Raw genomic sequence first — 22,851 nt, forward strand, 5'->3', positions numbered from 1 at the left:
AAATTTTTTGCATAAATTCTTCAACAAAGGCAGGGAGTTAGTAGGCTGATCTAGGTATATTAATATGTCATCTGCGTAGCAAGCAAGCTTGTGTTCCTGTCCCGCAATGGTAATCCTCTTGATATCTTTATTTTGTCTAATTGATTGTGCCAAAGGTTCTAAATACAAAGCGAACAGAAGTGGGGACCAAGCACAGCCTTGTTTATTTCCTCTCTGCAGAACAAAGCTATTTGAGAGAGAACCGTTAACTTTAATTCTTGCGGTGGGATTAGTATATAGTGCCCTCACCGTATCAACAATTCCCTTATGTAAGCCGAATTTATCCAAGACTTTGTATAGAAAGTCCCAATTTACGGAGTCAAAGGCTTTTTCTGCATCAATACTCATAAGCATGGCTGTACTCTTAGATGTCTGTATCTGATGTATTACATGAAGAATTCTGCGTATATTATCCTGGGTCTGTTGTCGTCTTATGAACCCCGTTTGGTCATTACGAATCAGGTCGGGTAAAAATTCTTCCATTCTCCTGGCCATTATCGAAGTAAACAGTCTGTAATCTATGTTGAGAACAGAAATGGGTCTATATGAGCCACACTCCATTTTGTCTTTCCCTTCTTTCGGGATAGCCGAGATGATAGCCTCCCTCCAACTCAACGGGATTTGCGTTGTTTTTAACACCCAGTTAAAAGTAGTGAGTAATGTAGGGATCAAGACCTGTTTAAATTCCCGGTACCACTCCACGGTGTAGCCATCGGAGCCTGGTGACTTATTTGATTTCAACCTATTGATGGCATTCATAAGTTCAGCTTCCATCACCTCTGCTATCATCATTTTATTTTACCGGTTCGAGCCCCGGCTCGGACAGTCTCGGTCGTTGTGTCCTTGGGCAAGACACTTCACCCGTTGCCTACTGGTGGTGGTCAGAGGGCCCGGTGGCGCCAGTGTCCGGCAGCCTCGCCTCTGTCAGTGCGCCCCAGGGTGGCTGTGGCTACAACGTAGCTTGCCATCACCAGTGTGTGAATGTGTGTGTGAATGGGTGAATGACTGGATATGTAAAGCGCTTTGGGGTCCTTAGGGACTAGAAAGCGCTATATAAATACAGGCCATTTACCATTTACCATATTTTGTTCTTCATTAAGGCTTGGTAGGCATAAAGAATTCAGGAAATCGTCCATTTCATACTCAGCCCCCCCTGGGACTCTCGCGTATAATATTTTATAAAATAATACAAAGGCATCCTGTATCTTACTAGGATGAGTCATTATATTTCCCATCTCTGGGTGTTTAATTTTAGTTACAGTACTATCCGCTATCTTCTTCTTAATTTTCCACGCTAAGATTTTCATTGATTGCGATCCCCCTTCATAATATTTCTGTTTCGAATATAACAATTTTCTCTTTATCATTTGTGTACTCAGCGTATTTATTTCATTTCTGATCGTTGTTAATTTCTGCAGAGTGCCCGCTGAAGGCGTATGTTTGTGCTCACTTTCTAATTGTTTTTGAATCTCTTGTAATTCTTCCATTTTTTTCTCTCTTGCTTTTTTTTGGAAGGAGGCAAACGCTATGATCTTCCCCCTCATGACAGCTTTTAATGCATCCCATAGTATCGTGGCTGACACCTCCCCATTATCATTAATTTCGAGATAATCTTTGAGTTCTTTCCTTGTTACTTTCCTAAATTCCACATCTTTAAGCAGAGATGAATTCAATCTCCAAATTGAAGTTTTGGGGTATATGTTCATATCAATCGTCAGATACAGCGGTCCGTGGTCACTTATATCCATCGAGCCCATCTCGCATGTTAAGATTTTATCCCTATCTCTTCCGAACATCAAAAAATAATCTATCCTCGTGTAAAGGGAGTGTGGAGCTGAGAAATGAGAGTAATCCCTTCTTGTAGGAAAACAATTTCTCCATACATCAATTAAACCCACCTCGTCAAACAATGCTGAAATTTTTTTTATATAGGGTATTCGATTGCTACTTCCTTCTGTTAGAACTATCTAAATCCGGCTGCAGGCGTACGTTCAGATCGCCGCCGCAAATTAAAGGGCCCTGAGTTTCTGTCACCATTATATGAACAATGTTCTTAAAAAAACTAGGTGGGATGTGAACTGCTGCAATGACCACGGCAGTGAATTCCTGGAGGAGCCAGGGCACTGATCACTGCAAAGTGCCAAGTGTGCAAAACTGTGTGTGTAAAAATAAAATAAAAACCCACAAAATGAGCCACGGTCATGTCAGGTCCTGTTGGGGTTTACAGTCTATAAGGCAGATTTTTTGCTTTTATAATAACACATTTTATATTTTCTATAAACACAGACTGACTGGTTGTGGACTCTCAGAGACTCACTGTGAAGTTGTGGCCTCAGCTCTGAAGTCTAACTCCTCCCATCTGACAGAGTTGGACATGAGTAACAATGAGCTTCAAGATTCAGCAGTGAAGCTTCTGTTTGATGGACTGCAGAGTCCAAACTGTCAACTGGAGACTCTGAGGTGAGTTCAGTGACTGCAGCTGTTGTTGCTTTTCTATATTTTCAGATGTTTGATTGATGTTACTTTAGTTCATAAATGCCCAGGATGTGTCTTAACACAAATGTGAAGAGGTTTAAGTGCTTTCAGAAATTTTGTCTTTCCAAACGACGGAAGAACAATTTTTCCTTTTGGCTCCAAATATAAGTGACAGACTTTGGCAGGGTTCATTTAAAGGCTGACAGACGTGGAGTAGTGACGGGGAGATGTTTGAAAGAACGTGAAGTCAGTAATAATGAGACTGTAGAGTGCGTGAAGGATTTGAATGAGGCTGTTGAAGATAGCAGAGGAGCTTTCATTATTTTGATTGATTGATTGATTGATTGATTGATCATACTTTATTCATCCCGAGGGAAGTTGGGTTAAGGCTGCCAGCCATGCCAGCGCCATCTTTCCCTTCCGATCATACATACATTACAGAAACATCACATGGGGAAGACAGGTCAGAAAAAAAAAACACCTCAGCGCATGCAAAAAGCACATGACTATCAATACACCATAGAAACACAAGGCAAGCAACAGGGGCGGGTAAAGGGTAATAGAGAGCCGGTGTAGACAGCGCATCCAGTCCTGCAGCATGTCTGCGCTGGTCCAGTCGACCGCCATCTTCCCTGGGAGGGGACAAGCATCGAAGGCGTTTGGAAAGGGAGGGTGGATGAGTGTGTATCAGTGTATGTGTGTGTGTGTCCAGAGTTAAGCTGAGACAGTGTCCTTCGCCCTGCCAGGCTAAGTAAACAGTCTTCCAGCCAACAAGGCTGGACTTGCATAGGGGAGGAGCAGTCTAAGCACAGTCTGTTATCAGGGTGTTTTTGTTCAGCTCCAGCCTTGAGACCACAGCTGGCGCCGAAGTGGTAGCGCATGAAGTGATGGTGGTTTTTACTTTAGTGCGAACAACTCATGTGAATTTCAAAGCTGTTCTAGCAGTCCGACACTGGTCACTGGTTTTTGAGCTCCATGCTCAAAAATGACATGCCCAAAATGGAGTATTTCACTGGAATTACATACTCTGTGTCAACAACCTTGGTATCAAAATAAAGCTAAACCTTGTAAGATTTCATCAGACATTTAAATATTGCAGCAGGTGATACTGTTTCAAAGTTAGAGCACAGGAAAAGAAAGTTAAATTAAAAAAAATGTAAGTAGATTTTTTACTTGACTGATTTATTCATTTTATTTTTTAGCATATACCCCTTTGCTTTAGTTCACATTTTAATCCAAATCAAATCAGTAAGCAAAATATAAACATCATATATGCAAAGGTTAATGCTTCTGAAGTGAAATGAAAAATTACAGCACTTTTAATAAACAAATGTCCAAGAGTTATATGGGATGGTCAATTTTGGGACATCTTGGACACCATATATGAGTTGAATTTTTGTTACGTATCTCACAGCAGAAATGATTTCATTTCATTTCATTTCATTTCATCAGCCACAAAAGAAGACCACAGAAACACAAGCTTTCTAAATAGCGCTTAGACAGAGCATTGCTTATGGTGCCAGTTTCCCCCATTGTTTATCACCGGCAGCCAATGGCCCTGTAGCTCCTGATAATGGCAGCACTAACACGACACATCAGCGCCACTTCCATCAACAATCACCACTTTAGCCCCAGTTACAGACATGTGACTGAACAGACAACGCGAGTTGTAAATTTGGGGTTACATGGTGTCTGGCCTTGGAAGTTCTGATTGGTTGAAGTGACGTGGATGTGACATCATTACCATGATTCTATTGGCTGAAATCATTAAACTCAGACATGAATAAAGAGGTCGATGGTGGATCATGTCCTCGCATAAAAAATCTAAACATTAGAATAGACATTTTCATTACTCAGACTACATCTCTCTGGTCACATACTGATCATGCTCATATCTTATATTTATCTTTGAGTAAGAGTAAAGATGATCTATTTACTAGCAGATAGGGAAAAGCTCTGCTTTAGCACTCGGACCATTTTCAACACATGTTTAACTCATGAGGCTCAGTGTCAAGTCCTTTTATCCCCTAAACTGTGATGGTAAGGGGCAGCCAACTAGACTTCAGTCTGTCTGTACTCCACATTACACAACAAGCCCTTCTAACACATCTAGCACCACCTGTGTCCCCTGGTTTCATTCAGCAGCTCCTCCTTCTGGCTTCTCTGTATAGATTTACATAAAATGAAGCAAGATCACACACAGATTTGATGCCAATGGGGTCTGGAAGGGATATACTGCCTGGAAGGACTGTGGTCTCCACTGGTGGGATCTCTTCATATCAGAATCAGAATCAGAAAGACTTTATTTATCCCCAAGGGGCAATAACGATACTGTATATTCTGTGTATTTAATATCTCACTTTTAATGCCAGTTTATACCCCGTCCTTGTCTTCAACGTCATGCTGCTCTGTTGTATATACACAGTTTTAAAATTACACAGTTTTAAAATGAAAGTGACTGACTAGCTGAATAAATAACTGTAAGTGACTAAAAATGAGTAAAGTGTCGGTGTAAAAAGAGTGTAGAGTAGTTTATGTTTCTGGTGTGGGAAATGGTCTTATTGGCTGGAGTTAAAAAGCAGAGTGGCTTTGGGGACAAAGGTGGCTCTCCTCCTCTCAGTTCTGCAGGAAATGCAGCGGAGGCGTCGCCCAGAGGGGAGCTATTGAAATGCAGGTTGAAGAATGTGAGAGGGGTCATTGATGATTTGGGCTGCTGTCTAAGGGCCTGTTGGCTGAAAACCTGTGCCAGAGTTCTGACAGGCAGGCCAATGATTTTAGACCACACTGATGCAATGTGCTGCAGTCTGTTCCTGTTCTGAAGGCTGAGGGAGTGGAACCAGGAGGTGATGGAGAAAGTCATGATGCTTCCTAGGAAGGTATAGCCATTGGTGGCACCTCCTGAGAATCTCCTCTGTGTTGGCAGAACATTTCAGGAGGTTGTCAAATTCAAATTCTATTTGTCACATACACAGTCATACACAGTACGATATGCAGTGAAATGCTTAGACAACTGCTAGTGACCTAAAGGGAAAAAAAAGACTGAATAAGATAGGAAATAAATATGAAAATTAAAAAGGGTACATTTAACTAGGAAGGAATAAAATAAAATATAAAAATTAAAGTTAAAAATGAAATAACTGTACAACAACAAATTAGAATGAAGGGTAAATTTAACTGGGAAAGAATAAGATAAGATATATAAATTAAAGTTGAAAATAAAATAACTGTACAACAAAATATACAATAAACAAATAAACAATATAGAAATATATAAGAATGTATGAAGAAATATAAATATATATACAATAACAGCAGCTGTACAAGTATTAAATGGAAATGAAGAAATATAATGTCCAGGGTTGTGCAATCCACATTTGTAAGTGTCTTGTGCAGTGCAAATATGCTTAAAGTGATTTAAGTGATGAAGTGAAAACAATGTCCAGAATGTCCAGTGTGTGTGTGTAAAAACCATATGTTTGGGTCAGTACTATGTTGTGGTGTGATTGAGAGACCGCATCGCCTGCGGGAAGAAGCCCCTCCTCAGTCTCTCTGTGTTGGTCTTCAGGGAGCGGATTCGCTTTCCTGACCTCAACAGAGAGAACAGTCCGTTGTTGGGATGGCTGAGGTCCTTCACGATCTTCCTGGCCTTGGTCCAGCACCGCCTGCTGTAGATTGAGTGCAGGTCAGGGAGCTCGGAGCGGATGGTGCGCTCAGCTGATCGCACAACCCTCTGTAGAGCTCATCTATTCAATTCAATTCAATTTTATTTATATAGCGCCAAATCACAACAAAAGTCGCCTCAAGGCGCTTTATATTGTACAGTAGATAGCACAATAATAAATACAGAGAAAAACCCAACAATCATATGACCCCCTATGAGCAAGCACTTTGGCGACAGTGGGAAGGAAAAACTCCCTTTTAACAGGAAGAAACCTCCGGCAGAACCAGGCTCAGGGAGGGGCGGCCATCTGCTGCGACCGGTTGGGGTGAAAGAAGGAAAACAGGATGAAAGACATGCTGTGGAAGAGAGACAGAGATTAATAACAGATATGATTCGATGCAGAGAGGTCTATTAGCACATAGTGAGTGAGAAAGGTGACTGGAAGGGAAAAACTCAATGCATCATGGGAATCCCCGGCAGCCTACGTCTATTGCAGCATAACTAAGGGAGGATTCAGGGTCACCTGGTCCAGCCCTAACTATATGCTTTAGCAAAAAGGAAAGTTTTAAGCCTAATCTTGAAAGTAGAGATAGTGTCTGTCTCCCGAATCCAAACTGGAAGTTGGTTCCACAGAAGAGGGGCCTGAAAACTGAAGGCTCTCCCTCCCATTCTACTTTTAAATACTCTAGGAACAACAAGTAGGCCTGCAGAGCAAGAGCGAAGTGCTCTAATAGGGTGATATGGTACTACAAGGTCATTAAGATAAGATGGGGCCTGATTATTTAAGACCTTGTATGTGAGGAGCAGGATTTTGAATTCAATTCTGGATTTAACAGGAAGCCAATGAAGGGAAGCCAAAACAGGAGAAATATGCTCTCTCTTTCTAGTCCCTGTCAGGACTCTTGCTGCAGCATTTTGGATTAGCTGAAGGCTTTTCAGCGAGTTTTTAGGACATCCTGATAATAGTGAATTACAGTAGTCCAGCCTGGAAGTAATAAATGCATGAACTAGTTTTTCAGCATCACTCTGAGACAGGATATTTCTAATTTTAGAGATGTTGCGCAAATGGAAGAAAGCAGTCTTACATATTTGTTTAATATGTGCATTGAAGGACATGTCCTGGTCAAAAATGACTCCAAGGTTTCTCACAGTGTTACTGGAGGCCAAGGTAATGCCATCCAGAGTAAGAATCTGGTTAGATACCATATTTCTAAGATTTTCAGGGCCGAGTACAATAACCTCAGTTTTATCTGAATTAAGAAGCAGAAAGTTAGCGGCCATCCAGGTCTTTATGTCTTTAAGACATTCCTGCAGTTTAACTAATTGGTGTGTGTTACCTGGCTTCATGGATAGATAGAGCTGCGTGTCATCTGCATAGCAGTGACAATTTATGCTATGTCTTCTAATGATGCTGCCTAGGGGAAGCATGTATAATGTAAATAGAATTGGTCCTAGCACTGAACCCTGTGGAACACCATAATTGACCTTAGTGTCTGAAGAGGACTCTCCATTTACATGTACAAATTGGAGTCTATTAGATAGATATGATACAAACCACTGCAGTGCAGTACCTGTAATACCTACAGCATGTTCTAATCGCTCTAATAGGATATTATGGTCAACAGTATCGAATGCAGCACTGAGGTCTAGCAGGACAAGCACAGAGATGAGTCCACTGTCAGAGGCCATAAGAAGATCATTTGTAACCTTCACTAAAGCTGTTTCTGTGCTGTGCTGAGCTCTGAAACCTGACTGAAACTCTTCAAATAAGCCATTCCTCTGCAGATGATCAGTTAGCTGTTTGACAACTACTCTTTCAAGGATTTTTGATATGAAAGGAAGGTTGGAGATTGGCCTATAATTAGCTCAGACTGCTTGGTCTAGACATGGCTTTTTAAGTAAAGGTTTAACTACAGCCAGCTTGAAGGCCTGTGGTACATAGCCGATTATTAGAGATAGGTTGATCATATTTAAGATTGAAGCATTAATTAAAGGCAGGACTTCTTTGAGCAGTTTTGTAGGAATGGGGTCTAAAAGACACGTTGATGGTTTGGAGGAAGTAATTATTGAAGTTAACTCAGAAAGATCAATTGGAGAAAAAGAGTCTAAATGAATATCAATGGTACTAAAAGTAGCTGTAGATAAGATTACATCTGTGGGATGATTATTGGTAATTTTTTCTCTAATGATTAAAATTTTATTTGTGAAGAAGTTCATGAAGTCATTACTAGTTAACGTTAAAGGGATGGTTGGCTCAGTAGAGCTCTGACTTTTTGTAAGCCTGGCTACAGTGCTGAAGAGAAACCTGGGGTTGTTCTTATTTTCTTCAATCTCAGTCCACGAGGGCCGGTGTCCCTGGAGGTTTTAGATCTCACCTTGGGTCAACACACCCGAATCACATGATTAGTTTGTTACCACGCCTCTGGAGAACTTCAGGACATGTTGAGGAGCTAATTTAGCCATTTAAATCAGCTGTGTTGGTTCGAGGACACATCTAAAACCTGCAGGGACACCGGCCCTCGTGGACTGAGATTGCCCACCCCTGTGCTAGACCTTAGTGCAGCGTTTGATACTGTTGACCATAATAATCTTTTAGAGGGATTAGAAAATGCTGTAGGTATTAGTAGTACTGCGCTGCAGTGGTTTCTATCATATCTATCTAATAGACTCCAATTTGTGTATGTAAATGGAGAGTCCTCTTCACACACTAAGCTCAATTATGGTGTTCCACAGGGTTCAGTGCTAGGACCAATTCTGTTTACATTATACATGCTTCCCTTAGGCCGTATCATTAGAAGACATGGTATACATTTTCACTGCTATGCATATGAAACCCAGCTGTATCTATCCATGAAGCCAGACAACACACACCAGTTAGTTAAACTGCAGGAAGGTTTTAACGAAATAAAGACCTGGATGGCCGCTACCTTTCTAGTTCTTCATTCAGATAAAACTGAGGTTATTTTACTTGGCCCTTTTTGGTAAAGCATATAGTTAGGGCTGGACCAGGTAACCCTGAATCCTCCCTTAGTTATGCTGCATTAGACGTAGGCTGCCGGGGGATTCCCATGATGCATTTAGTTTTTCCTTTCCAGCCACCTCCCCGAGCCTGGTTCTGGCGGAGGTTTCTTCCTTCCAAAAGGGAGTTTTTCCTTCCTACTGTCGCCAAAGTGCTTGCTCATAGGGGGTCATATGATTGTTGGGTTTTTCCTCTGTATCTATTATTGTACTATCTACTGTACAACATATTGTGCCCTGAGGCAACTTTTGTTGTGATTTGGCGTGATATAAATAAAATTGAATTGAATTGAATTGCATTGAATTTGGTGAGTTCTAAATAAAAAATGTAGCTAATAATACAAATTAAAATCTAAAAAATATTATTCTGTTTTATTTCATATTGTTACGTTCCCCTGAGGGGTCTAGGCGGTGAGGGGAAGTAACAAAAGGTGTACTGGTCAGAAAAAGGAGTCAAGGAGGCAAAGGGTTAAATTAAAGAGTTTTATTAAAGTAGCTCAACTAAAAGAGACGGACAAGCCGCTATCACCATTTAAGAAAACAAACAAAACTCAGATGTTGATCAATAAAGTAAAACATAAGCCAAAAAGAAAGAGCAGCTCACTAGCTGCAAACATGGACATGCAGCTCACTAGCTGGAAACCACTAAAAACACAGCTCACTAGCTGCAAACACAACAACCACTCAGCTCACAAGCTGTAACCACACTAATGGCACTCTGGCCCAGAGCTCACCTTTCCCTGGGCTTAAATCCCTTTAATTACTGACGAGAGTCAGCTGTGTAAAGGAGAAAAAGGTGGCACCTAAGGCAGGAGAGAATGAAGGACACGCCCACACAATCACCTTCAGGAGGAGGCCCTGCTAGGGCCGTAACACATATGTATAGATTAAAACAACCACACAAATAAAAACAAACATTCTGTATATGTCCTGAGTACAAATTCAATTAACTGTGAAAAGGAAATTCAGCAGAACATCCGTTAATCTTCTTCAGTTTATCCGGGGCCTACCAGGCAGAAAAGCTCAGACCTCTCTCTCCCCAGCTACCTCCTCTAGCTTGTCCAGGGGAACACCAAGGATTTCCCAGGCCAGCTGAGAGATGTCAGATGGCTAAACCACCTCAACTGGCTCCCTTTGATGTGGACAAGCAGTGGCTCTCCTGGCTGAACTCCTCACCCTTTTCTAAGGGAAGAAGGCCATTTCCACCACTTGTGTCCACAATCACATTCTTTCGGTTTCTATCCACAGCTCTTGACCATAGGTGAGGGTAGGGGCGTAGATCAACCAGTAAATCTGATCTAAGCTTTTACATTCAGCTCTCTCTTCACCATGATGGACTGGTACAGTGTCCGCGTCACTGCAGCCACAGAAGCAATCCATCAGTCGATCTCCCTTCTCCCATCATTTGTGAACAAGTGATGACTGAGAGGATAAAGAGCTGATCCAGTGTTCCATGACCAGGACAAAAACTGCATTGTTCTTCCTGATCTGGTATTCGACTGACAGACAGACTCTCCTTTCCAACACACTGGCATAGACTTTCCCAGGGAGGCTGAGGAGTGTTATCCCCCTGTAGTTGGAACATACAATCTGCTGCCCCTTCTTAAAGAGGTGCCGACCCTGATCTCCACGCAATATTGCAGAGGAGTTTCAACCAAGACAGCCCTAAAACATCCAGCCTTCAGGAAGTCAGGGCGGAGTGTACTGTGTATGGTGTGGACTCACCCACCCAGGGGGCTCAGCCACCAAGGATGTTGTTTAACTACCTCAGTGACCTCACCCACAGAGATAGGTGAGCTCTCCCTCTCGTGACCAGACTCTACTTCCTTCACGGAAGATGTCACACTGGGATTAAGGAGTTCCTCAATGTATTCCTTCCACTGCCCGACAATGTTCTCAGTCAAGATGAAGGCGCGCTGCTTTCCCCTTATGAGTTGCCTGGCAGCTTGCCAGAATCTCTTCAAGGCAGTCCAAAAGTCCACCGATTTTTTTGATTCAGCCACTGCCCTAACCGCATTCCGCTTAGCCTGTCTCTACTAGAGATGGACCGATCCAATATTACGTATTGGTATCCGTCCGATACTGACCTAAATTACTGGATCGGATATTGGCCAGAAATAAAAAATGTAATCCAATGCATTAAATATCAAAAAAAACACCTCACAAAACTTGCAAGACGGCATAACTCGGCTCATAACCGTAGCACGTCGGAGCAGTGTGCATCACGTGATAGAGCGGCTGTGTGTATTTGTAGCCTCGCTACCAAACCAGCATTTCATCTCCGAGGAAGTTATCCCAGAGAGAAGTAAAGCAAGTGTGTAAGTTCATCTCTGAATGTTTGTAAAGCATTCCCATGTTAAGCTTAACAACCGATATATGGAGCGACTGCCTCCCTCTCCCTCACCTTCCTGCAGCTACTTCAATGTGAAACTGATCAATGATCAGCTGATCGGCTTTTCTGTCGTGAGTCCATCTCTCTTCTTTGTTTTTGGCCCACTTTGCACCAGAAAGAGGAAACCAGCGGCTGAACAACAGCAGCACCTTTAAGTTTGATAAGCTGTTGTTAGAATTTATTTAATATTACTTTCTACACCAGGATCCTTTTCTACGTAGCTGACGGCTGGTAACTGTGCAGGGGCGGATCTAGCAAAGTTTAGCCAGGGGGGCCGATAGGGCATGAACAGGGAAAAGGGGGCACAAAGACATACTTTTCTTTCTTATTCTCATTTAAAATGTCTAGCTTTTAATAAATAATTATCTGAATCTTACACCCAAAGTTTTAATCTGATGTAAAATGTATAGAAGTCCATTACTGTATATAGTAACTGTTAAGTCTAATATACCCTAGTAAGCTATAGTACTTTTTCCTTTGGGAAGGTACCATCTGTGAATTCTGCAATTCTGTTGAAGAAAGATGTTGAATCTATTTAATTATTCTTGAAAAATAATATATTTCTGTGCATTTTTTTTCACCCTGCATCAAATTAAAGTTGATTACATCGATTAAGCATCATGAGGTGGAGGGTGGGGGATGGTTCCCTATTTTTTTTTTTTTTTTTGCTGGGAGTTTGCAACCCTATTAGTTAGGTTGATTAATATTTCTGCTAAGTACTCTTTAAAATACCAGAATAGGGAGGATGGAGTAGGTTTAAGTTTATTAGATTGATCAGTGTTGCTGAACTATGAAATATTTTGGGTGCAGTGTATTTTTTACATGCAGGTATAACAGAATAGCTTTAGTGTTGTTGTTTATTTAAACTTGAGTATGAACTTATACAAAATGCAGCAAGATATTAAAAAAACAGTTTTATTGATTAAAAAACACACTATATCGGATTCATATCGGTATCGGCAGATATCCAAATTTATGATATCGGTATCGGACATAAAAAAGTGGTATTGTGCCATCTCTAGTCTCTACAGCCTGTCTCTCTTAGGCTATCTCTACAGGCTAAGAAGTCCAACAGACTAACCAAGTCCGACAGGCCTGCTTCTTCAACCTGGTGGCACTGTTCCCTCTAAGCTGCGTGCATGTGCAATTGCATACTGCTTTGTACGCTATTAATGCTGTGCCGGAGGTGTGTGTTGAAGATCTTGCGGACTGGGGCATCTGCCAAGCATTCCCGGTGCACCCTAACTATATGTTTGGGTGTGCCATGTCGTCCAACATCCTCCCTCACCGCCTGATCCAACTCACTAGCTGGTGGTGATGAAAAGCTCAGCCCCTCTCTATGGACACCTATCGACTGTTATTTTCAAACGTGTTATGCACAGAATTTGTTTTACATAGAAGTCCAACAACAAAACACCGCTTGGGTTCAGATCCAGGAGGCTGTTCCTTCCTATCACTCTCCTCCAGGTCTCACTGTCTCTGATGGAGATGAGGCAGCGTACAGGGTGGAGATAGAGAATATTTCCTGCTGGTGCTCAGAAAATAACCTGAAGCTGAACGTCCTTAAAAAAAAAATAAGAACTCATAATGGACTTCAGGAAGCACATAATTATAGTGCACACTAACATTATTTTTCTTTACGTTGAACATTTAAGGTTTTTGGTAATTAACACAAGTTTTTTACTTTAATTTTTTTTTCAGACTAAGTTGTTGTTTCCTGTCAGAGAGAAGTTGTGAGGTTCTGTCCTCAGTTCTCAGCTCCCAGTCCTCGAATCTGACAGACCTGGACCTGAGTAACAACAACCTACAAGATTCAGGAGTGATTCTTGTGTCTGCTGCACTGCAGAGTCCAGACTGTACAATTAAAACTCTGAGGTCAGATAAAAGGAAATTTATTTTTCATCAAATTACACAATTAACCAGTTATTTATTTTAGCCGATAAATATCAGGTTTATTCACATGTTATTGTGGGTTTGGCTTTATTTTTCCTTATTTCTAAATCTCAGCCAAATTCTATTAATATGAATTCCATTCAGTCCTGAAACAACTTTAAATATTGCCAGACCTAGTAACTCATCACTTTACCATCAATACAATTTAGATTTAGCTTTGTCTCTCTGTGTGCGTGTGTATGTGTGTATTCTTTTTTGTAGACTAAGCGGCTGTTTCCTGTCACAGAGAAGCTGTATATCACTGTCCTCAGTTCTCAGCTCCCAGTCCTCCTGCCTGAGAGTGCTGGACCTGAGTAACAACAACCTACAAGATTCAGGAGTGAAGTTTCTGTCTACTGAACTGCAAAGTCCACACTGTACACTAGAAAGTCTGAGGTCACAACAAAACAATATTAATTTTTGATTATTACATAATTAACCAATTGAAACCCTTAACTGGTAATGATCAACTTCATCCATTTGTTATTTTTTGAAGTTTTCATTGTTTCTAAATCACAGTAAATGACCACATTTTGGATGTGTTTAAATTAAAGATGTAGGATTTGTCAGCCCTGAAACAACATTAAATCTTGCCATTAATTAATTTGAAATTCAGCTTTCTCTCTCTCTCTCTCTCTCTCTCTCTCTCTCCCTGTGTGTGTGTGTGTGTGTGTTTACATTCTTTATATCTAGACTAAGTGACTGTTTCCTGTCAGAGAGAAGCTGTGAAGCTCTGTCCTCAGTTTTCAGCTCCCACTCCTCTGGTCTGAGAGAGGTTGACCTGAGTAACAATAACCTACATGATTCAGGAGTGAAGCTCATGTCCAGTGCACTGCAGAGTCCACATTGTATACTAGAAACTCTGAGGTCAGATCAACGGATATTTGTATTTCAGCAAATTATATAATTAATCAATTAATTATTTTAGCTAATTAATGTCAGTTTCATCCATTTGTTGTTGTTTTAGTAGTTTTGTTATTAAAAAAAACAAAGTAAATGGCCACATTTCTGATGAATTTAGAAAAAAGATATAGGAATTTCAGCCACTCCTGAAACAACATTAAATATCTAATGCAAGATCTACTAACTTATCACTGCACCATCAACACGTTTTAATTCAGATTTCTGTGTGTATGTGTGTGTGTGTGTTTGTTTGTCTATTATTTCTAGACTAAGTGGTTGTTTCCTCTCAGAGAGAAGCTGTGAAGCTCTGTCCCCAGTTCTCAGCTCCCAGTCCTCTAGTATGAGAGAGCTAGACCTCAGTGACAATGACCTGGGGGATTCAGGAGTTATGTGTCTGTCTACTGCAGTGGAGACTCCACATTGTAAACTGGAAACTCTAAGGTCATGATTCAGTGTTTTCCACTCATCAATTTTTATAAGATTATGTTATATCATTTAATTTGCACATTAACCTTTCTGTCGTGATCCGGTCAAATCACCCCGATTTATAATTTAAAATACTCATAAATATTGTGTTTTCCATCTGATTGCCTAAAGGGCTTGTAACTTCCTCCACCCTATGTATGTGAATATAAAAAAGTGATGAACACATCTTTCATTGAATTTTGATTGTTTTAATCAACCTTGTTACATTTTTGGTGTGCTGGTCCACCATGGGAAAGGGATAGGTCATTGTCTGATAAAACAGAAAAGCAAAGACAAACCAGGTGTTTTCAGATGAATTGTTTTGTATTTGCAGTTTGTTAGGCTGTCTGATCACAGAGGAAGGCTGTACTTCTCTAGCCTCAGCTCTGAGCGCCAACCCCTCCCATCTGAGAGAGTTGGACCTGGGCTACAACCATCTAGGAGACTCAGGAATGGAGCGGCTGTCAGCTGGACTGAAGGATCCTGGCTGGAGACTGGACACTCTCAGGTATGGAGTGAATGTCTGATAGAGGAAGAAGAGCTGGAAATATTTCCTGTTTCCTTCACTCACATACAGAAGTAACATGAACATTCACACCTGCCGGAACATTTTCAAAAACAAAAATAGTAGTCTAGCAGGATAATAAATAGATATTCATATAGGGGGTCTACAAGAAGGCCATTTTCAAGATAAGTCGTGTTGAGAATTTAATTGAAAGTAGACATACAGTTAGGTCCATAAATATTTGGACATCACCAGATGCTGGTTTCCTCCTTTACTCATCGAGACCTTAACTGCAGCGGCTTTCACTTGCCATTTGTTTCTTGACCTTTCTGTCCAAAGTTTAGTCTTCAACAAGTGAAATGCTCAGTTAAGAGTTAAGGTCAAAATGATTTTACCATTCCTAATATTGCAGCAATGGCTGCATGTTCTCTGTTGACAGCAAAATCTTCCAAATGCAAGCATTACACCTCGAATTAAATCCAATTCCTATATATGCTAATTTAATAATGACATAACAAATGAATTGCCCACAACTGTCCTCCAAATAGCCATTGAGTTGATTGACTAGTTGGTTTTAGTCCCTTTTGAAAGAAGGTGGCACATGTTATTTGATTGTGAATACCATCAAATGGAAGCTTATGTCAGCTATATAGCTTTCATTGGAATAGGTTTCAATAAACAGGTTAAAAAGAATTGTGTCAGTGTCAGCATATATTCGATTAGATAAAACTAGTGCTGTCAGCATTAATCTTGTAAAATGACATTAACGCCATAACCACATTAACGTGGCAAATCTCCATTAGCGAGTTAACATGGATTGCCTCATGTATGGGGCTGCACGGTGTCAATGCTTTGGCATGGTTAGTTAATTAGTGCCGTCCAGCCCCAAGCACGGGGCAACCAGCGTTAACTCGCTAAATCTTGTTAAAATGATGTTAACGCCATAACCGCATTAACGTCATTATAACGATATTAAGCAGGTCTGTGGGACAGACAGTAAATGTATCATGTTTGAACTCAGTGAGTGACATGAAGAGTGATGGTGGAGATGGACTACATACACAGAAGTCTGAGCCTGAAATGCTCTGTATGAAAGCTGAAATAATACTGAGGAAAGGTGAAAGATGCAGAGGCAGGTGAGGAAGTGACAAAATGAGCCTTTAGTAGCCAAAAGTCCAACATCAGAAAACACAAAGTCCATCAGACAGAAATCCAAAGAAGGCACAGGAAGCATGAAAAACAATAAGAGCTTCTTGAATTCTCCAAATACTGAGGAAAAAAGGGTGTGTGTTCATGAGCAACATTCATTCCTTGTGTGTAATTACACAACCTGCACTCATTGACCTCAAAGGTGCAGTAGTTCACACTCTTGCTGGTAACTGTGCTCTTGAATCCTGCTCACACAAATTATGACTGTGAAGGTTCTCAGTCATCCAGGTTATCGTAGTCAAAGGAGCTTGCAAAGAAAAGTGTCTGGACTTCTTTAAGTTGCTTGAAGACGTTTCACCTCTCATCCGAGAAGCTTCTTCAGTTCTAAGGTCAAATGGCAGAGAGTCCCAGATTTAACCTCCTAAGACCTGAATTCTTCCACGGCATGCATTTTTTATTTCTCTTTCATATTTGGGCTGATTGGGACCCGATGAATGTAAAAACAAACAATTACCAGATTTTTTTTTTTACTTAATTTTTGCTTCTAAGAAAAATGAGAGCCACATATGATGATATTCATTTAAAATTTCGATAGACCAGCAGGAGTATAATGTCCTCATAAGTGGATATCAGGCCCTTGTTGAGCAAAATTGAGTATTTTGGTCTAAATAACCCAAAATGTGATGTCCACATATGTGGATGCCAGGTCCTAGGAGGTTAAACCCAGTGGGAGTATCCCCCCAAAGAGGGACAAAATGACCCCCTGATGATCGTGTAATCACCTGAGCCAAGGTGTGAAAGTGGGTGTGGGTCCCAATCATCCAGGGTTTCGGGTGAGCTCATTATGAAACCTGGCCCCACCTTATCATGCAATTTCCTGAGGTCAGATGGCCCAGGATGTGAGTGGGCGTTAAGGCGTCTGGGGAGGGAACTCAAAACTGTCTGCCATCTATAATCCAGTTTCATATATATATATATATATATATGTGTGTGTGTATATACATGTTGCTGTAATTCGGAACTGCTAAATCTATCACAACGGCCATCTTCTTCTGTTTATCTACCATCACTATGTTGTGTTGGCTAGCCATCAACATTGTCCATCTGTGTCTGCAAGCCTTGGTTGCGCTGGAGGCCAAATACTGATGCCCTCTTGCTCGCCTTGTAACGATTCACAGTTGAATGTGAAGCAGTGGGAATGAAAATCAGCACCTCCAAATCTGAGGCCATGGTCCTCAGCCGGAAAAGGGTGGAGTGCCCACTACGGGTCAGGGACGAGTTCCTGCCCCTAGTGGAGAACTTTGAGTATCTGGGGGTCATGTTCATGAGTGATGGGAGAAGGGAGCGGGAGATCAACAGACGGATTGGTGCTGCGGCCACAGTGATGCGCATGCTGTACCGGTCTGTTGTGGTGAAGAGAGGGCTGAGTCTAAAACTGAAGCTCTCAATTTACTGGTCGATCTATGTCCCTACCCTCACCTATGGTCACGAGCTGTGGGTAGTGATCGAAAGAAGGAGATTGCGGATAGAAGCAGCGGAAATGGGCTTCCTCTGAAGGGTGGCTGGCCTCTCCGTTAAAGATAGGGTGAGAAGTTCAGATATTTGGGAGGGGCTCAGAGTAGAGCCGCTGCTCCTTCACATCGAAAGGAGCCAGTTGAGTGGGTTCTGGGCTTCTCTGCTTGGGCTGCTGCCCCCGCAACCCGGCCCAAGATAAGCGGAAGAAAATGGATGGATGGGATGGATTGATGTATCTGGAAGTCCCAGAGGATCTTAGCTTGGTCATTTTCCACCACCCTAGGGGGCGTCTCCCATTTTGACGTTTGGACATCCAGGCCATATTCATCACAGATTTTCTATATGCTATGTCGGCAACTTGGTTATGGTGTTCTATGTATGCCCTGCCTGCTAGCATCTTGCACCCTGCTGTTATGTGCGGGATCGTCTGAGGGTATCTTTACACAGCCTGCATTTGGGGTCTTGTCTGGTGTGATAGACCCCAGCCTTTATCAATCTTGTGCTCAGAGCTTGTTCCTGTGCTGCCATGATTAGTGCCTCTGTGCTGTTTTTTTAGTCCAGCTTTGCCCAGCCAGTGGTAGGATTTCTGGATGTCAGCCACTCCGCTATCTGCCAGTTCCTCCTCTTCCTCCTCTTTCTTGAGTTTCTGCTGCCTGAGGTATTCACTGAGCATGTGGTCAATCGGGGCCATCTTCTGTAAAAAAAATGTTTCGAATCATGTATGATTTTCGTTCCACTTCTCAAGTGTACACCACTTTGTATTGGTCTTTCACGTGGAATTCCAATAAAAATGATTCATGTTTGTGGCTGTAATGTGACAAAATGTGGAAAAGTTCAAGGGGGCCGAATACTTTTGCAAGCCACTGTATGTTCAGTGTTAACTCTAGCTGGCTCAAAGTGTTGTCAAAGATATTGCAGTGCTATCCTATTTTAATACATGACACTGTCATATGCAAAACTAGGGTGGCACTTGGGGTGGCAAGAGATCATTTTAGGGTGGCACATGCCACCCCACGCAACCCTTCTAGATCTGGCCCTGTTTACCGGTGCTTATCAGGACAACACAGATGTATATTAAAATCTTCAACAATAAGAACATTATCACAGAAAATCCAGATCACAGGAACATAAAAGTTTCAAAGAATAAAAGTTATGTTGAAAAGCGATTTGCTGTTCACCAGGCCAGTCTTGGCAGGAGCTAGAGCATGGGCTTTAGCAAATCTAGAAACCAGATGCAGCAGTCTCAGATTTCAGCAGTGTTCAGAGCAGAGGTTTAGCCTGGCAGGGCAACGAGGCTGACAAGCATCATCAAAACTGACCACCGGCACCAAGCAGGCATGAACAGGTTCCAGGACATTCAGAAAGAATGTAAACTAAAACAAACTTGGGAGCGACAGATGAGCAGCCACACACACTGGCTCCATCATGACATATTAAAGTTTATATTAAGCTTTTATTACCACATTGAGAGATGCTGCTGTTGTTTATTTGATCACTTTTAAGATTGTATGCTAACCAACATCAGTCAAAGATTAATATTAGTTGTTCTATTTTGATGGAATAGAATAAGTATTGTAAAGTGAATGTTTTTCTTCTTTCCGGTTTGTCTTCATTGAGTTGTCACATGTGACAATAACTCAGACTGGAAATAATTTTAATGACAAATTAATTTTCAGCCTTTCAGATAGAGGACAGAAGGAGACTGACAGTGATGTCAGCTGACAGCAGAACGATTCAGTGCACTAACATGAGGATCAGAGTGTTTGCTGAGGAAATACACTGGTCCCTTAATAGTTTCAACAAGAAATTAAAAAAAAATATATATATAGTCCACTGATTGGTGTGACAGAAACAGAAATGTCTCTGTGTGCATGTGGAGAAATCTGCTGTTAAATCAGAACATGAACAGGTATCAAGTGGCATTAAAACACATGAAAACAACGATGCACTCACTCAGAGGTCAGAGGTCATGTACAGTAACCACACTGACACAAGCTGTGTCCCAAAACGTCGGCTGCATCCTTCGGAGGACCCGGCCTTCGCTGGTCACATTGTTATAAAGCAAGAAAATATGGTATTAGCATTAGCTGCCAATTCCTGTTCACCTAAAATTAGCCTTATCCACTAATGGCAGTCTACTTAGCATTAACTCCTCACTAATATAATGCTAATTCACATCAAATTAGCATTAGCTGCTACCGTCAGCCTACCTGGCACTAGCTGCTCACACTGTAGCTGTCTCCCAAAACGTCGGCTGCATCCTTCGGAGGACCCGGCCTTCGCGGTCTACATGGGCCGGGTCCTTCAAAGACCGAGAAGGCCGGAAGTGCGAGGTTGTGAAATGGGACGGTCTAGCTTTCAGATTTGCGTCACCGCTGTGTCGGTGGAGTTTAATAAACTCGGCCGTCTGCTCCTTGCTATCTAAAATATAACAGGATACTGGCGTAAATTCTCGACCGTCTCACACTTCTGTTTAATCAGTTTTCTGTTTGACTTTTATTCAGCTGTGTGAAAATCCCGGAGGAACCCACCCGATGGATTAATAAAGTTTTATTTAATCTAATCTAAAACTTTGATCTCAGCCAAACCGATTTACTCCAGAACAAATACAACACCGAAAAAAGACAAACAATTGCATTTTTAAGTTATCCGAGTGACTTATATATCATGTTTAACCTGAGTAGCGAAAGAGCGGGGGTCTGAAAACGATGAAGCCGGGAGTCCGCTGCTCTCGCTGGCTCGACTGACCATTGAACCCCCCGGCTTGCTATCGAGCGGGTGGGTAACAGACGTCTCCGAAAACGTCGGCGCACTTTTGCAAATGTGTGATGTCTTGATAAACCAAGCAGATATTTGAAATTTAATACAGCTACTTTCTCGCCTGAAAATATGTTAAAAGTTTATTTTGTGACCCAGAAAGATTAATAAGAGTAATTTTAAAACTTAGGAGCGGCCGGCATTGTTGGAAACTGAAATTGGCTGGGCCGTGCTATAAATTCTGGGATATGGTGGGCCAGGAAGGACACACCTGACCCATCCTTCAAATTCGGGGAAATGAAGGACGCATTTGAAGGAGTCGACGACTTGGGACAGCCTTCGTCGCCTGTGACGTAATCGGCCTTCAAATGCGGCCTCCGGAGGATGCAGCCGACGTTTTGGGACACAGCTTTAGAGAGGAGAAAAACAGCTGGAAGCTAAGGCTGGGAGCTGTCTTTTCCAGCTAAACAGAAGAGGGATCTAAAAATAATGAAGGTCACAGTTTGAATCAGTCACATTTCATTGAATACAGTGGTGTACTGACAGATTCAGGATCAGTCCAAAGCATTATCAGTTTTGATCCACTTATGGATTGAAGTGTATTTGTGAAAATGTTGGCCTGTTCCTTTATCAGTGTGTAACAGTGTGTGTATGAGAGCCATGTAATGTCCATGTGTGCATGCTGACTGTGCTGCTCTGACCCCCCTCCTCCTTTCAGGGTGGAGCCTGCTGGAGTCCGATGGTTGAGACCAGGTCTGAGGAAGTGTAAGTGTGTTTTTAATGGGATTCATACAATCAAAGCATCATAAATTCAACCATCTTCAAACTGTCACATCACTCATTCACATCTCTGATGTCAGGAGTCATCATCAAAGTGTCAATCAATGAACAGATGATGGATCAATAACTGCAGCTGGATTGTGTTTGTTCTCTCCATCAGATTCCTGTCAACTCACAATCGACACAAACACAGTTCACACAAACCTCCAACTGTCTGACAACAACAGGAAGGTGACACATGTGAAGGAGGTACAGTCATATCCTGATCATCCAGACAGATTTGATGTTCGTCCTCAACTGCTGTGTAGAAATGGTCTGACTGGTCGCTGTTACTGGGAAGTCAAGTGGAGAGGAGACATTCATGTATCAGTGAGTTACAGAAGAATCAGAAGGAAAGGATACAGTAATGACTGTTTTTTGGGGTGGAATGATCATTCCTGGAGTCTGTGGTGCTATGATGATGGCACTCATTCTGTCAGGCATAATAACAGACAAACATCCATCTCCTCCTCTTCCTCCTCCTCCTCCTCTGTCTCTAACAGAGTAGCAGTGTATGTGGACTGTCCTGCTGGCACTCTGTCCTTCTACAGAGTCTCCTCTGACACTCTGATCCACCTCCACACATTCAACACCACATTCACTGAAACTCTTCATCCTGGATTTTGGTTTAATTCTGGTGCCTCAGTGTCCCTGTGCTGAGTGGAGTGTAAAGAGGGTCCCCCTGTTAGAGAAACACTCTGACTGTTGAACAGATAGTTCAGTCTGTACATGTCTGTCTCTTTCACTCACAAACACGTTTTCAGATTCATGGATTCAATCAGTTGATGTTTGAAACTCTTCTAAATGATTCCTTGTAAACTTCTTCCTCTTCAGTCCTTTAAAGATGGAAGCTCCCATTATTCCAGGATCTTGTTAAATCCTCCCAATTCTTTTGATCTTTGGGCTGAAGGAAGGACAATACTTGGTGTATATATGCTCAATCAACAATTATTTTATTCAATACAATTCAACACTTTTGAGCATAAACCATCCGGATGGGGAGACATGCAAAGAAGAGGGTCACAGCAAATCTCAAAATGGTGAAGGATTACTCAAACTCTTATAGCCTCTGGTGGCCCCCACCTAGTCGTAAAAACCTAAACATTCACATGTTTTCTAACTCCTAGCGAGCCTGACTTATGACCTTGGCTCCCTGTCTTTCTGTTCTCAGCAAAGGTGGGGGTGAAGCTCCTGTGGTATGTGGTCTGTCTCTTCTACTAT

The 22,851-nt window shown here is 41.8% G+C and overlaps 1 protein-coding gene across 2 annotated transcripts in view; it reads left to right on the forward strand.

The window, feature by feature from the left end:
- Positions 1-22,612, forward strand: part of LOC100700611 (NACHT, LRR and PYD domains-containing protein 12-like) — a 48,750-nt gene extending 26,138 nt beyond the window's left edge. The window contains exons 6-10 of one of the 2 annotated variants that reach the window (XM_019357356.1): positions 2,326-2,499; positions 13,287-13,460; positions 13,740-13,913; positions 14,211-14,384; positions 14,688-15,223. In XM_019357356.1, coding sequence (XP_019212901.1) covers positions 2,326-2,499; positions 13,287-13,460; positions 13,740-13,913; positions 14,211-14,384; positions 14,688-14,868 — 877 coding nt within the window. In that variant the 3' untranslated portion in view covers positions 14,869-15,223. Of the gene's footprint in view, positions 1-2,325; positions 2,500-13,286; positions 13,461-13,739; positions 13,914-14,210; positions 14,385-14,687; positions 15,394-21,529; positions 21,577-21,751 lie in introns of those variants that run through there. The other variant, XM_019357355.1, reaches the window with a different exon arrangement.
- Positions 22,613-22,851: the final 239 nt, after the last annotated feature.

The sequence above is a fragment of the Oreochromis niloticus genome, linkage group LG3 (genome assembly GCF_001858045.2).
Source record: "Oreochromis niloticus isolate F11D_XX linkage group LG3, O_niloticus_UMD_NMBU, whole genome shotgun sequence".
Lineage (NCBI taxonomy): Eukaryota > Metazoa > Chordata > Actinopteri > Cichliformes > Cichlidae > Oreochromis > Oreochromis niloticus.